General features: G+C 38.7%; 1 protein-coding gene across 1 annotated transcript in view; it reads right to left on the bottom strand.

Moving 5' to 3' along the window:
- PEX7 (peroxisomal biogenesis factor 7) overlaps positions 1–17,100 on the bottom strand; it is a 91,002-nt gene that overhangs the window by 14,737 nt on the left and 59,165 nt on the right. Inside the window, exon 9 of the mRNA XM_070559442.1 lies at positions 12,495–12,594. Coding sequence (XP_070415543.1) covers positions 12,495–12,594 — 100 coding nt within the window. The remainder of the gene's footprint in view (positions 1–12,494; positions 12,595–17,100) is intronic.

The following is a 17,100-nucleotide window of genomic DNA, read 5'->3' as shown; positions in this document are numbered from 1 at the left end:
CTGAGAAAAAAGAACAAAGCTGGAGGTATCACACTCCCTGATTTCAAAATATACTACAAAACCATAGTAACCAAAACAGTATTGTACTGGCACAAAAACAGACACATAGATCAATGGAACAGAATCGAGAGCCCAGAAATAGACCCACACATTTATGGACAACTAATATTCCACAAGGGAGCCAAGAGCATACGATGGAGAAAGGAGAGTCTCTTCAATAAATGGTGTTGGGAAAACTGGACAACCACATGCAAAAAAATGAAAGTACGCCATAACCTTACACTGTGCACAAAAATCCACTCAAAATGGATTAAAGACTTGAATGTAAGACCTGAAACCATGAAACTTCTAGAAGAAAACATAGGCAGTACGCTCTTTGACATCAGTCTTAGCAGCATATTTTCAAGTACCATGTCGGACCGCGCAAGGGAAACAAATAAAAAATGAACAAATGGGATTACATCAAACTAAAAAGCTTCTGCACAGCAAAGAAAACCATCAACAAAATGCAAAGACAACCTAACAACTGGGAGAAGATATTTGCAAACCATATATCAGATAAAGAGTTAATATTAATATGCAAAATATACAAAGAACTCATATAGCTCAACAACAAAAAATCCAACAACCCAATTAAGAAATGAGCAAAAGATCTGAACATGGATTTCTCCAAAGAAGATATACGGATGGCCAACAGGCATATGAAAAGATGCTCAACATCATTAGCTATCAGGGAAATGCAAATCAAAACTACAATGAGGTATCACCTCTCTCCGGTCAGAATGGCTATAATTAACAAGACAGGAAACAACAAATGTTGGAGAGGATGTGGTGAGAAGGGAACCCTAGTACACTGCTGGTGGGAGTGCAAACTGGTGCAGCCACTATGGAAAGCAGTATGGAGTATCCTCAGAAAATTAAGAATAGATCTACCATAAGCTATCCCCCTGCTGGGTATTTATCCAAAGAACATGAAAATGCAAAGGCATAAAGATACTTGCACCCCTATGATCACTGCAGCATTATACACAATAGCCAAGACTTGGAAGCAACCTAGGTGCCCATCAAGGGATGAATGGATAAAGAAGATGTGGTATTTATACACAATGAAATACTACTCAGCCATAAGAAATGATGAAATCCGGCCATCTGTGACAAAATGGATGGTCCTTGATGGTATTAGGCTGAGTGAAATTAGTCAGAGGGAGAAAGTCAAATACCGTATGATCTCACTCATAAGTAGAAGATAAAAACAACGACAAACACATAGCAATGGAGATAGGATTGGTGGTTACCAGAGGGGAAAGGGGGAAGGGGAGGGCAAAACGAATGATTAGGCTCACATGTGAGGGGATGGACTATAATTAGTTTTTGGGTGGTGAACATGATGTAATCTACACAGAATTTGAAATATATTACAATGTACATCCGAAAGCTATATAGTGTTATAATCCAATGCTACTGCAATTTAAAAAATTTCAAAAATTAAAAATAAAAAAATTATGGGCTAAAGAAAGAACATGTTTTACTTACTCAACCAGCTTACAGCAGGAAGTGACTACAGAGAAGCACATGGTCAATTACGTTAACTATTATGGAGTTTAAGTAAAGTAAGGAAAGAGTTGACTGATATACTAAAAAATGTTTTCATTCACTCGTTCATTCATTCAATCTGTATTTAGTTCATATGTATCAAGTAGTTTCATTAATCCACTCTGTATCTCCTGGCACGGTGGGTACTCAAATATTTACCGAAACAAGGAAAGGAGAGAAAGGAGAGAAGAGCTTGTGCTGGGCTCTGAGAGGCAAAAAGGGTCTGCACAGGCAGAGTAGAGGCGAACGAGGGCAACAGTGGCAGAAATATGGAGATGACAAACAAGACAGAACTGGTAACAGGACGGTGGGCAATAAAATTAGAACGTGGTACAGATCACATGGAATCTTGAAAGTAACAGTGAAAGTTCAGTCTCGACCCTGATGGTAATGAGCTGCCTCTTGAAGGATTCTGAGATGACAAGACGAAGATGACAACTATGTGGATTTGTAAACTAAAACTGTTATGTAACCAGTACGGCACGTTAATGTTCAGGGTAGACAAGAGCATCACAGAGTGGCTGACCATGAATTCACAAATGAGAAAGATCTGTTAGGAGACAAATTCTTTATTACATGAGAAAGGCCTAAAAAATGGCAGCAATAAGAAAAGAAAAGGTCCGTTCATTTATTCCAGTCTTTTTTAAAGGTCCGTTAGTAAGGAATATAATTTTCATTATGTAGAGTCCTGCACAATTTTTATTTTTATTCCTCCATGTATCAAACGCATACACACAGTTGTTGGTGCCACATAAAAGTAATTTTTCTCATTTTATTTTCTAGCTGATGATTACTGGTATCTACCTAGTATTCATTTTCATATATTCATTTTTACTGATCGTCTTATTGAATTCCCTTATATTTTTAATAGGTTTAAAGTTGATATTCTTGGATTATAACATTTGACAATCATATGAAGCACAAAAGACAGTAAAATTTTTTACCTTTTAAAAATATTTCTCTTCCATTTTGTTTTCTTCTATTACTAATTAGCTACACTTTATACAATCACGTTGATTAACAGTAGCGATGGTGGTAATTCTCATCTTGTTCCTGCCTTTAATGGGGCCATTGATATATGTCAGGTCAAGGACTAACAAAATCAGAATTGCATTATGGAAAGCTGTCCCCAGAAGCAGCGTTGAGAATCAGTGGAATGACGGAAAGAGCTCAGAGACCAGTTAGAAGATTACTGCAGTGACACATGGTGAGATACTAATAAATGCTTATCTGAGGCTGTGGGGCTGAAGTACACGGTCCAGATTTCAGAGATACTGGTGAGGAAAGACCCATAAACTTAATTTAGGGGTGCAAAGAGACAAGGAAACTAAGATGCCTTGTCAGGTATCTAGCCTGGCCCCATTATGCAATCAATTGGCCATGTTAGGAATATTGGAGGAAAAGTAAGCCACCGACTGAGATCACACAGTAAAGGCAACTGGACACATGAGTCAAGCATCACTCATAGGATGACACCCATGTAAATGACAGCTCCAGGGGAAGGTCCATGAACGTAAGAGGATTCAGAGTTCGATGTTGGAGAATATCTACTTTTGGAAGGATGGTAAGGAAGGAACTGGCAAAGGAGATGAAGACGTTTAGCAAGGAGGTAGGGAAGAAGAGCTTAGCACGGTTAGCACCACAGCAATAGCTGGAGAATATCTTTCTTCAAAAAAATCAAAATTATACAGCTAAAGAAGAAAGACTCTGAGAGAAGGCTGACTTGGTTTTCAGGAGTTGACTGGTGACCTTTTTGGGCTTAACTTCAGTTGGATGATGAAAGGGAGACAGATAACACAGGCTTAAAAGAGAGGGTTGATTTTAAAAACTAACAGCAACAGGTAAATCTGCTAAATCTTGATGTATAACAATAGAAGGCAAACTGAATTTACCGGTAGAAACATAGGACAGTGGCATCAAGTGAGTTATGAAAACAGAGAAAAGGACTGACTGAAGATCTAAAAAAACCAATGGATAATTGAGGAAGCAAAGACCTGGATAAGGAAGTCAGTGAGAAAATTAGGAACCCAATGAAACGGGGAAAGAAACAGAACATAATTATTTTGAGGTGACAGAGATGGAAGAAGATACTCATTCTTGTCTATTTTTACAATAAAGTAGAAGGTAAGGTCAAGAGTCCTTGAGAGTTAATGATATTACAGAAGGCTAAGAAAAGACAATGTGGAGAATGGGCTGGAAAATCAAAGACCTCGGTGAGCTGGGTAGGACTAAGAGCCCAAACGAAGTTTTTTTGAAAAAGGAATTTGAAGTGTGCCAAGTCAGCACTTTTGCTTGGTCTTTAGAAGCAATGCTCTGTAGTCTAGAGGAAGGAAGCTCAGTGAGACAGTGGGTGTTCGGGAATGGACCAGAGGTGGCAGAGGCTAAGGTGTCAACAATTGTGGAGGCTCTGGTTGCGAGGCTTGTGCACGGAGTGCAGAGGGCAGGAGACACAGGTCAACACACTCGTCTCAGGAGCACACCAAGACCCCTGAGGGTGGGGCCCAGAGAACGTTTTACGGTTGGAAAAACAAGCACTTGTTATATAATTTTAATATTAAAAATTACACACTTATGAAAGCATCAAAGAAGAAACAACAGAGGGAGGCCTGAGGACACCAGATGCTTCTGGCAGGAACTCTAAAGCTGGTCTGTGACAGACGCAGAGGATCAGACCAGAGGAAACGGGAACAGGATACGATGTCCTATCAATACTGGTAGCCTCCTAAAATCGATTTTCCAACTCATAATGAGAATTTTAAAATACTTTTATCCACTGTCAACCTTTAAACCTGATAACTAAGATTGTGGGAATAGGGATTTGAATCAAAACATGAGCTGAATTTTTAAATGATACCTAATTTTTTGTTGTTGTTGATTTTATTTTTTAGGTATAACTGAATATGACATTGTATTAGTTTCAGGTGTACAATATAATGATTCAATATATGTATAGATCATTAATATTTTTTTACTAAAATATGAACAAAGCCAAAAATACCTTTAAAAATACCTCTACAGAACTAGTTTAAATCAGAACCAGATCTAAGCATCTTCCACTGAAACAAAATGAAAATACAAAAAGTTTCTTCTGCCCTATTTTAAGGAAAAAGCTTTATAGTACCTACAAGTTTCTATCATGAATACACTAGGATATTCATTCATTAAAGATTATGTTCACCAAGGATTTTGGGCATCCCAGAAGATAAATTCATATATGTAACCACAACTATGAAAAATATGCACACATACGGAAAATGACTGGAAGAGCAGTTCCCTTTGGGAAGAGGGAAGGGTAAGAGTCAGGCGAAGCACACAGGGCTTTCTGGGATGCTGGTGGTGTTCCCTATTTTAACCTGAATGTGCGGTCACTTCTTGATAACTTACTGAGCTGCACACTTAAAATACGGGCATTTTCCAATATGGCTGTTACACTTCAAATAAAAATGTCTAAGAAAAAGACTGAAAAGAAACATTAATATGCTATAACATAGATTCTTTCTGGAAAGGCGGGACCATGGGCAGTCTTTTTTCTTTCTTGTAAATGTAATTTGCCAATTTCATCATGGGAAAAAAAGATAAACTTTATTAAACATATAGAGGTGATATCTTAGAATGAACTAAGAATGTCTACCTTAAAAAAGATTAAAAAGAGAAATAACTATCCGCCAAAAGGAATGCGTAACAATATGTAAACCTGCAGCCAGCTTATAACCACTAAACTAAGTATCAATGAGCACTCGAAAGGGCAGAGCTGATGCTGCTGAGCACGGGGTCAGGAATGCTAAACACATTAATACGGAAAATCCCAGTTATACAAATGGATATATTACAGGTCTAAATCATAAACCTAAAAACAGAAAAAGGGGATCCAATTTAGAAATAATAAGGGTAAGAGAGAAAAGAGGAAATGCCAGGACTGTACAAATCATGATCAGAAGGAAAAAAAAGTCAAAGAAAAATTTTCTGAAGTGAAAGACAACTTCAGCCTGGTTAACAAGAGAGGCATAGAGTATTTCTCAGCAATTATCCTTAAAGAATGACCCCAGACACGTATCCGTCAAGTTTTAAACCTTTAAAGACAAGATCTTACACTGTGTCAAGAAGAGAAAAAGGTATAACGTAAGAATGCCTTTGGATCTCGTTTTTCAGATCTCTAAGAAGAGAGAAGCTAAAAAAGAAAAAGGAATTATAAATACAAGAACTCAGATAAATCTCTTTCAAGACAGAGAATATATTAAGACACAGAAGCTCTGTAACGTCAGCAAAGTCCTACAGCTGTGAAGATCCTGAGAGACAGTGAGTTTTCGAAAGCTGATGGAAAGTTACTTTCTAAGACAGTAAACTTTGAACAAAGGGTGAAACTAAATTAACACACAATCAGTAAACTTGACCACATGTTGCGAGAATAAAGGATAAATATGTCAAAAATAACTTAAACTACCAACACAAGGCTCCTGGGGTAGATTTTCATGGCTACCAATTCTCTGTGGTCCTCCCACCGAGAGGCAGAGTCTCCTTCTCACTCTGTGAAGCGGCTGCCTCGTGACTGACTGCAGCACAAAGGATGCTGTGTGGCCTCCAGGTCTGTCCTGAAGACCCCTGCAGCTTTGCTCTCAGCCTCCTGGCGATTGACACCTGCCGAGTGAAGCGGCCTGGGCTCATCTGGGACACGTGGCTCCGGAGACAACCGCACCACAGCGGGCGTGTGAGGGAGGCCACCCACCTTGGACCACCCAGCCCTGGTTACGCCACCAGATGACTGGAGTCACGTGAGGGACCCCAGAGACACCAACAGAAGAACTGCTCAGCTGAGCCCAGCCCCAACTGCTCACTCACAGAATTGTGAGCAAAGACAACTGCTGTTTAAGCCACTAAGTTGTGGGGGGGTTTGTTATGTATCAATAAACAAGTGAGATAAAATAAGTGAGAGAAGACTAGGGAGATGCACCAAGAACTTGATCCTTATTTCCCTTAGAAAGGAGTTTAATGTTACTTGGTAAAAACACATAAATAATACAAATGTCTGTGTTAATGTTAGATATGTAAAAAATAAAAATAAAAAAATTGGTTGAGATTATCATCTTAGTTTGAAAGGAAAAAAAGTTTAAAGTCCAAAACAGAATATTAAAAAAAATGGAGGAAAAAAGGATTAACTTTTAAAGATAAATTTACAGGGAGAAGAATGACACAAACTCATCAGTGAAAATATCATACAGAAAGTAACTAGATCCTAGGACTCAGAGTTAGAGAACCAAATCCAATAGGTTACAAATCTTAACCTGGTGAGTTTCTCAAAGTCTCCCACATATCTATCACTTTTAATCTGCCTTTTAATTTGAGTGTTTAGACCATTTACATTTAATATAATTGTTGAAATGGCTGGATTTAAAAGTTTCCAAACATAAGATCATGTCATCTGTGAACAGAGAGAATTTTACCTCTTCCTTTCCAATTTAGATGCCTTTTATTTCTTTACTCTGACTAATTGCTGTGGCTAGGACTTCCAATACCACGTTGAATAGAAGTGGTGAGAGCAAGCGTCCTTGTCTTATTCCTGGTCATAGAGGAAAAGCTTTCAGTCTTTCACCATGGAATACGATGCTGGCTGTGGGTGTTTCTATATGACATACATTTTCATTGCTTTGGGGTAAATACCTAAGAGTGTTATTGCTGAGATGTATGGTAAATTTATACATTTAACTTTTTAAGAAAGTTAAACTTTTCCAAAGTGACAGCAACATTTTACATTCCCATCAGCAATATGTGGGAATTTCCTCCTTCTTGAACTACTTTTTTCTTTGAACTTCAAAGACACTATACTTTTGTAGTTTTCCTTCTACCTCACTGGCCATTCCTTCTTAATCCTCTTTGGTGGAATTCTCTTCCTTCAGACTTCTAGTTTCTTCTGAGCCTCTTCATCTACATACTCTCTCTAGATAATTTCACTCCACCTCAAAATTTCTAAAATGATTTATATGCCGAAAACTCCCAAATTTGTACCTCTTGCCCTAAACTGTTCCAAGGTGGATAAGCCTATATCTGTCTACTCAACAATTCCATTTGAATGTCTAACAGGAGACATCTCAAACGCAATTCTTGATTGTTCCTATCCCAAATCATCTCCTCTTCTCCTATCTCAGTAATTAAACCACTTTCCAATTTGTTTTCTAGATGCAAATCTTAGGAGGAATCATTGATTCTCCTGTTTTTCTCATAGCCCATTTCCAATCCATCAGCCAATCCTACTATCATTATCTCCGAAATGTTAGGTTGAATTCTGTGAAATTTCCAGCAATTTCATAGGGCTCAACCTAATATATTCTAAATCTCTCCATCTCTTGGATTTTAAGTTGCCACTGTCTTTGGCCTAGGTTACTTCTAGAGATTCCAAAGGAACCTCCAGGCTCCCAATCTTCCCTATGGGCTATTCTCCCACAGCAGCCAGAGGAATCTTTAAAAACACAAATCACTGGACAGCCACATGCAAAAGAAGGAAACTGAACCACTTTCTTACACCATACACAAAAATTAACTCAAAATAGATTAAAGACTTGAACATAAGACCTGAAACCATAAAACTCCTAAAAGAAAACATAGGTGGTAAGCTCGTTGACAGAGGTCTTGGCCATGGTTTTTCAGATGTGACAACAAAAGCAAAAATAAACAAGTGGAACTGCATCAAACTAAAAAGCTTCTGCACAGTAAAGAAAATCATGAACAAAATGAAAAGGCAACCTACTGAATGGGAGAAATTTTTTGCAAATCATATATCTGCTAAGGGGTTAATATCTAAAATATATAAAGAACTCATAAAACTCAACAGTAAAAAAGAGAAACAATCCAATTTAAAAATGGGCAGAAGATCTGAATAGACATTTTCCAAAGAAGATATACAGATGACCAAGAGGTACATGAAAAGATGCTCAACATCATTAATCATCAGGGAAATGCAAACCAAAACCACAATGAGATATCACTTCACACCTGTTGGAATGTCTATTATCAAAAAGACAAGAGATAAGTGTTGGTGAGGATGTGGAGGAAAGGGAACCCTTGTGCACTGTTTGTGGGCATGTAAATTGGCACAGACACTATGGAAAACAGTATGCAGGTTCCTCAGAGAATTAAAAATAGAACTACCATATGATCCAGCAATTCCACTTCTAGGTATTTATCCAAAGAAAATGAAAACACTAATTTCAATAGATATCTGCACCACCATGTTCATTGCAGCATTATTTTCAACAGTCAAGACATGGAAACAAGCTAAGTGTCCATCGATGGGTGAATAAAGAAGATGTGGTACACAGATACAACAGAGTATTACTCAGCCATAAAAAAGAATGCAATCTGGCCATTTGTGACAACATGGAAGGACTTTGAGAGTATTATGCTAAGTCAAATAAGTCAGACAGAGAAAGGCAAATACTGTATGATCTCACTTATATGTGGAATCTAAAAAAAAACTAAAACCAAAAAACAAGCTCATAGATTCAGAAAGCAGATTGGTAGTTGCAGAGGCAGGAGGCGGGGAGTGGGCAAAATGGGTGAAGAGGGTCAAGAGGCACAAACTTCCACTTGTAAAATAAGTAAGTCATGGTGATGTAATGTACAGTATGGTGACTATAGTTAATAATATTGTATATTTGGAAGTTGCTAAGACAGTAGATCTTAAAAGTTCTCATCACAAGAAAAAAATTTTTTTTTGTAATAGTGTATGGTGATGGATGTTAACTAGACTTATTGTGGTGATCATTTCACAATATACACCAAGTATCAAATCATTACGTTATACAGCTTACACTAATATAATGTTATATATCAATTATATCTCAATAAAAAAAATCCATGAATCAATTTCTATCATTCTTCTGCTTTTAAATCTCCAATGGCTTTATAATGTGATTACAAAGAAGATCAAACTCAACATGTCTACTAGGCCTGCACAATTTGGCCCCAACCCAGTTCCTATCCCTCGTCCCGTCATTCACGAGGCTCCAGCCACACTGGCCTCTTTCTGTCCCTTAATCATACTAAATCCATTACTGTCTCAAGGACTTGACATTTGTTGTTTCCTCTCTGATAAACATTCTCCCCTTGGATTTTTGGCTGGATGGCTCCATTCCATTACTTAGTTTTCAGCTCAAATTTCACTTTCTCAGAGAGCGTTCCCCAGACCACTCAAGCAAAAGTACCCCTCCCCACTTCCCTATCAAATTGCTCCAATTCTGAAGAGCACTTACTACTACTGAAATCATCTTGTTTGTTTACTTGTTTATCATTTCATTTCTCCCACAGTACATTAGCTCCATGACAGCAGGAATCTAGTCTGTTGTGTTTACTGCTTTTTCTTAGTGCCTAGAACAAGGCCCAGCACTAAGCAGGCACTGGACAAACGTTTATGAATGATACGACGCATAACACATCATAAAGGAATGAATGCGTATTTTCTCAAAGCATCCTTTGCTCTCCTCTATCATAGCATTTATCACGCAACCTGTCCTACAGCTGTAGTAGACACTCAATAAATTGACAGCATCAATGAATGTCAAAAGAGCATTAAGAGAAATAGTAATTATGTTATAATACTTTTAAAATATTAAAAATACATTAATAATGAAAGATGTATTAAATAATAAAAACTCTTCAACATTTCATTTGTATGACCTACAACACATAGCAAAAAATTATAGAAAGAAAAATTGACTAACAATGAAGAGTAAGGAGAAACATAAAATTTACTTAGTAATCTCAGCACTCAATTTTTTTAAATATAACAATTAAACAGATATATTTTCCTAAGTTCTAATGTTGACTAATATGCTATGAAGAGGAAGAAGTGATTTCTTTATTCTCAGGTACTACCCGCTCCTCCATCATGGGGCTGTGGCATGCTGTGACCTTTGCCTGTTGACAGTCTTCCTCCTGTCTCTTCATACTGTCAATGCCTACTCATTCTTCAGATCTCAGATGAGCCTCACTTCCTTACAGAATTCTTCAATAGGTCAAAGAGCCACCTGATTATGAACTCTTGAGGAACAACGTGCTTCTCCTTCATAGGCTTGACATTCGTTTGTGAGATTATTTGATATAACAGTGGACTATACGCTTTACGAAGGCAGGGCCCATGTTTACCTTTATTTCCCACTGGATCCCCAGTACCTAGCACAAGGTCTGACATGGGAACATATCTATGGAAAGAGCAAATGAAAGAGAGGGAGTGGTCTTGTTTCTAAGGTCCTTCCTAATCCCAAGATTCTGTCCCACTGTGAATTAACTCAGTGGGATTTCTAGCACAGCTGAACTACACATTATGCCATTGAACCTGCTGCTTTTTCAGGGCTTGAAGACCCCGTTTCCCACTCCTATCTGCTCTCAATAGCAACTATTTCCTTAGTATAAAGGGAAGTTGGTTATTCAACTGGAAGAGGTGGGTGGCAGTCACCAGACTACAAACAAAATGGATGGCCTTGGAATAAAAGCTATTATTATTTAAGAAAGCATAAAATCTGATTAATAAAATCCTGTGAAAACAAAGTTCCTTTTCATGAGGTGACCTACGCGTGGAGGATTTAGAGAACATCTGGCACTCCTAGACCAACTGAGGCACAGCCGTGGCCAAGGAAGGCCAGGAGGCACGCGTGCTGCCTGGGCCACAGCCCGAGACTCACGGAGGCCAGGCTGACAGAAACACAGAGAAGGAAAGTCCTCATTGAGGGCTTGGTTTAGGATTGCCACATTTCAACAGACGCAACACAACTGTTTTATTTAACTGGGATAGCAAACAGGTAAGATTAGTTTATTAAAAATCATGTATAATAAATCTATTTCTCAGGAAAGGAACCAGCTCATTTGAAGCACACTGTATTTACATTAAAGATAATGCCATTTCACCCATCACTGTTTCAGTTTCTTCTTCTCTTAGATGCTATTAAGTCATTTTTAAACAATTATTTTATTGTTAATGAGATTATTCTAATGTCATTGAGAATGAGAATATTTTAAACTCAGAAGTATGTCTTAAATTCCTAAAATAAAAAGAAGCCCATGTATTCATTTAAATTTAAGAACACAGTAATGAGAAATGAGATTTGCTTTTTGTCTAACTTCTAAAATTTATCATAAAAGCATAATTTCTTAGTCACACTCTAGAATTTCCACATATTATTTGTTTCACTGATATGCTGGTATTTTCACAGACTCTGTGTTATAAAGTCCCTCATCACTCAACACATTCTAGTGTTTCTGACCTCAGTTTACAATTTCCAAAACTGAAATCACTTAAAAAAAGTCCTGAAGAATACTTAAATTCCAAAATACTGACTCTCAAGTCCTCAAGAGAACAAAAGTAGGAAAATATAAAGTTTACAAATTAAAACAGGAGCCACTCTCCTCTGCTTTGTTCCCCATCTGAAGCCTCCCTCTCTTCTGATGTGGGATGTGGAGATGAGGGTGACTGTCCTGGGAGGGAAATGACCTCCCGTCATCTCAGCTTCTTAGAGGGACTGCTGGAGCTAGGACCACACACACTGACTCCCACCAACCTCTGGGGACAGTCCTTCCCGAGTCCTTTCTTCTCTTGTCACGCTTTCCACTGGAAAAGGGCTACTCGGAGCCTTCAGCATGACAGACACAACATTTGTGGGGAGGGCTCCTGTCCCTCTCAGAGGAGAGAGTCTTTCCAGAGGAGAGGCATGTCGTCTCTGGATACCTGTCCTTCTCTAGTATTTCCAGTGCTCAAATGCTCAAGTTTATACAGCTAAGAGGTCAGGCTGATTAAGTAAAGTACTTTGTTCTGCCCTAAGGGCAACAGTTTTGTTCACAAAAAGCAATACATGCCACATGCAGAGCTATCTGGGAAGTGTGCGGGTGGAAAAGCATCAGCAGTTTGCCTCCGTTACCTGAGTAGGACTCTGAAGACTCAAATCCAAACCGCAAGTAAACTCCGTGTGATGCTCCACTGTTTCAAGAAGAGGGTCAGGATTTGAAAAGTTCCAGAATCTGTGAACATAAACAAAAAGAAACAATTTAAGTGCCAAAACTACCAAAAATTTATCTAAGAAAAAAACAGATCTTTAACATAGCAAAGATTTTACCAAAACAGATTCAACCAATTCATAAATGCAGAGCCCCACTACTGATCCACATAAAAAATCTAATAAAGAAAAAAAAGTACTCCATTCTATTATATGTAAAAAACCAAAACAAAATAGATTAATCAATCTACTCTTGTAAGAGATTATTATATTCCCATTAGTAGACTTTGTAGGATGGAAGCTTAACAAGTTTGAGTAAAACATTTCTACATCGCACAAGCACATTGGAGATGAGAGACACTAACGCTTTTGCAGCAATTTCTAAAAGCATTCACGGCTGTAAAATTAGGATATTGGATTACGTGAACTCTAACATTTTATGATTTTAAATACTACTTCATTTCTCGAGGACTGACATGAAAAGATCTTAGGTTTAATTTACATTTCAACAGCAATTCAAATTCTTTAAAAAGAATCTGTTCTCTTTTGAAAATCTCTGTAATTCTGAAACTATCTTTTTATTTAAGGTACAGCCTTTCTTACAGAGTCCATGTCAATGTAATTTCTAGAGTCAAGAAAAATTGAAATATGTTTTCCTGGGCCCATATTAAGTAGTCTATTTATCCTCTATAGACTGGGAGTGGAAATACTTACCACAATATACCTCTGATTTCTATTGTACAGAGAAGAATACGGCTCTACTTTCAATACACAAAATAGTACTTTATTCTAAAGCTTTATTTGCTCATCATCTTCCTTATTTGACTCTAAACACACCATAAAATGACACATTTGAAATCATAGAGTGATACCTCAATTCAGCTCCCTAATGATCCACAACATGCAACTCACCGAAGGTTTGGCAGATGTCTTTGAAAGAGAGTAAATACCCAGAACCAACAGTCAGAGTTTGTTTAACCTGGTCGTATTATTTCTCTAATAAATACAGAGTTGGTCTTATTAAGTTTGAAAAGGATTGTTGCTATGGATAATCCACTGTGTGGATACAGGGAGACAATGAATAAATAGCTCATTTATCAGATTACTGAAACCTGCAAAATACAGAAGGAGAGTGATTTTACTCTTGAAAATTTGCCTGTTCAAACAAGTGATGGAACCAGCTGCAGCCCTTCTCTGCATTACTAACAGGGGTCTCCACTGTCTTCACGTATTTGTTGTTTTGGGTCGAGCGACAGTGAACTGTACTGAAATCTAATTTTTTTTATCTTGATAATGTTTACAAAAGCAAAAGTAAATATTTAACTGTGTAATTTCATTTCTAAAACATAGTTATTCACCGATTTGCATTATTTGAAACAATAATCAAATGATTTTGTATATACCCATTATGTTTCAAAATATATTCAAATGGTTTTAAAAATATGCATTTAATATGGCAAAAAAAAAATGAGCTAAAGGGACAGTGAGGGTAGGAAAGGAGACTGTAAGCAGACTAGATCCCAGGAAACTGTACACACTTGACAGGGAGATCTGGAGATGCTGAGCTTTCCAGCAGCCAAAGGAAAAAGGGCCCTGAATTCCTAGTGTCTACTATCAAAGTGCTCTTGGAAATCTCAGAGGGAAATTCCCCCTGGGAGTTTGTGGAGAAGAAACCCCACACCTATGTAATGAAGAGCATCCTCACGTGTCTTCAGGAAACACAGAGATGCTGTTTCTCAGGCTGCTCCTCAGGAGTCAAAGGTGTCACCCCAAAGGGCAGCCTGGTGGAATCATTCCACAGGAAGGTCAAGTTAATCCCAGTATTCGGCTCTCTGACCTCATTTGGAATACAGATTTTATTTCAATAGAATGGAGGGGCTAAACAGTCCTTAGACAAACCATAAAAATTGGTTTCTTTCAGTAGAACTTTTTAAGGATGACAAAAAGCAACAAGGGTTCGTTTCTACCCTCCTGACAAGTTCCTGGAAGGCAGTTTTTGTTGTTCTGTTGTCGTAAGGCAGGTCAGGCTAAGGCTGCACCGAGGACAAGACAGGCAGGCCCGATGAGGACATGCACGTGAAAGCAGCCTACTGCAGCTTGAAAGAGGGAGAAGGGAGGTCACACGTGCGGGAGGGCTGAGATTCTACTCTGAGTTGCTCCGCGGGTAGTCAAGGCCCCACCCAGCTCCACACCACAGGTCACGCCTGCCATACACTGCCATAACCTTAGCCTGGGAAACACGAACAAGTATTTACCCGCATCCTACAAACAGTGCATCAGACAAAACGCATGCTAAAACTCTAAGGGTCCTACTTGGCAAAGGGACGTTTGGTCTAGCGAGTGACACAGAAGTGCTCTTGGCTACCACACCGTTTCACAGCTCTGACGGAAAGCGTGTAACATGCCAAGTGTACGTTACGGTGCAAACATGATGAGAGGTTCACTCCCAGCAGGATGGCTGACTAGGTACCTAGACCAGCATTCCTACTGGAAAAACCTGAAAATCCTAGATGACACATAAAAATAACCACCACCACAAAAACTTGATGAAAGTATCAGTGATGAACACTCAGGAGAAAACTATGCTTAAACGGAAACCCAGAGCAGTGCACACAACAAGGACGCCAGCTTCTGCCTTGAGAGGATCTGCTGAATAGGGGGAGCCCAAGCTTCAGTTTTCTTAACCTCAAGGGGATCAGGACCCAGGAAAGTCAGAAAAATTAATATTAATCATTTAAAAATAATTTTCAGTAAACTAAAATATCTTATCAAAAATATCAAGTTAAGGGGGCTGGCCCCGTGGCGTCATGGTTAGGTTCATGTGCTCTGCTCTGGTGGTCCAGATTCACAGGTTCAGATCCTGGGTGGGGACCTACAGACCACTCGTCAGCCATGCTACGGTGGCATCCCACATGTAAAGTGGAGGAAGACTGTCCCAAATGTTAGCTCAGGGCAAATCTTCCTCAGCAAAGAAAAAAAAGAAAAGAAAAGAAAATCAAGTTAAATATAGTGAACTTTACAACGTAAATAAGTTTAGAAAACCAAAAGCTAAGCAATGTGTCTATACACTATAATTTATTTTTAAGCACTAATGGCTTTCTTAATAACAAAAGAATATATGTATTTCTTGCCTCATTCCCACTCTAACAGCAACTATTGTTAACAGTTTGATGTGTACATTTCCAGAATTTTTCTACATATCTTCACTCAAGTTCCAGCAAGAAGGGGTGAGTTGTAAGAAGGAAGTGAGCGTTTCTCCAGGTTTTCTCATGCTTGCAGTTAATAAAGTGGGCAAGCCTCTCTGCAATCTTCTTCTGGACGCGAGGAGCCCATAATGTGCCCATCACACAAGTAAAGTGGGCTCCTCTCTATTGGGAGAAGTCAGGCTACATACATCATTAAGTAGTCAAATAAAACATATTATTTTTAAGTGAAATGTTTGTTTTGGTCCAGCACATATTCTACTTGGTGCCTTTTTGTCTCTTTGCTGATGAAATCATTGACTATTTAAGCTCTCTCATGGGAAGTAAATATACTGCACAGGCCTCCGATGATTAAAAATATTACAGAACCGTAGGAACATTTTTCATTTAAATGGGAGATGGAGAGAGAGAGAAAAATCCATCATGATACAACTCCTTGGTTGAGTCCCTTTTTGCCTTCTGACTCCACAATTCTTTAACAAAGCAAGAATGTGGCACTGTGTTCAATAAAACAACAAAACTATTTCAAAAATTAAGCTGAAAGCACTTTTTACTTTACTAAAGTGTAATTTTAAATCTCTATGGTAACATTTTTGAATTTTAGCCAATAGACGAATTCAGCAGAAGGTTTAAAATATTTTTCAAAGTTCTTCCCTTTCCCTTCCCGTTCTCCACTTAGGAGTTAGTCATTAATTCTTGGTGAGTCTCTCCTAACTACAAGAAAAAGACAGGGAAATGTTTTGGCTACTTTTTGACGCTCTCCGTGCACATTACTTTGGTGGTGCGGGTTTGCCGCTGTTCACACTGCCCAGTGAACTTTTCAGGGCCCACAGGCATTTAGGTCCTCCCGTAGTGCCTTGTGGTCATCCTGTGTTTTTAAAATTTTAACCAAATTGCACCATCATAATTCCCTCTGTTTGCACTGCTTGGTCTCCAGTGTGATAAGCAAAAAATGTCACCAGAGCTTCTTGTCATCTGATTACTCGTCTCTTCACCAGTCTGAGTGCTGGCAGAGCAGGCACCATGCTGAGCACCAGAAGCGGGAGACCGGATCAGCCCTCTGGCAGCTCACAGCTCGGTGGGACAGATGGATGACTTTAAAAATCACAAAAATACAAACTTCCTTCAACGGACAAGAGCCTGAAAAGACAATGCAGGGCGATGTAAGAATGACGCCCTGAGGACGTGACAGCGAGCTGAAACCTGAGGGGTGAGGACTTAGACTGGTGGAGAGCAAAGATGGCAGCTTACCCCTGTCGGCTGGGAGACGGACAGTGTGACAGACAGGCTGTGACGGTGTGACAGAGGGGAGCCTGACAGTGTGACAG

This window comes from Equus przewalskii, chromosome 9, assembly GCF_037783145.1.
Source record: "Equus przewalskii isolate Varuska chromosome 9, EquPr2, whole genome shotgun sequence".
Taxonomy (NCBI): Eukaryota; Metazoa; Chordata; class Mammalia; order Perissodactyla; family Equidae; genus Equus; species Equus przewalskii.
The sequence above is the reverse complement of the archived record's forward strand: the minus strand, read 5'-3'. Positions and strand labels throughout refer to the sequence as shown.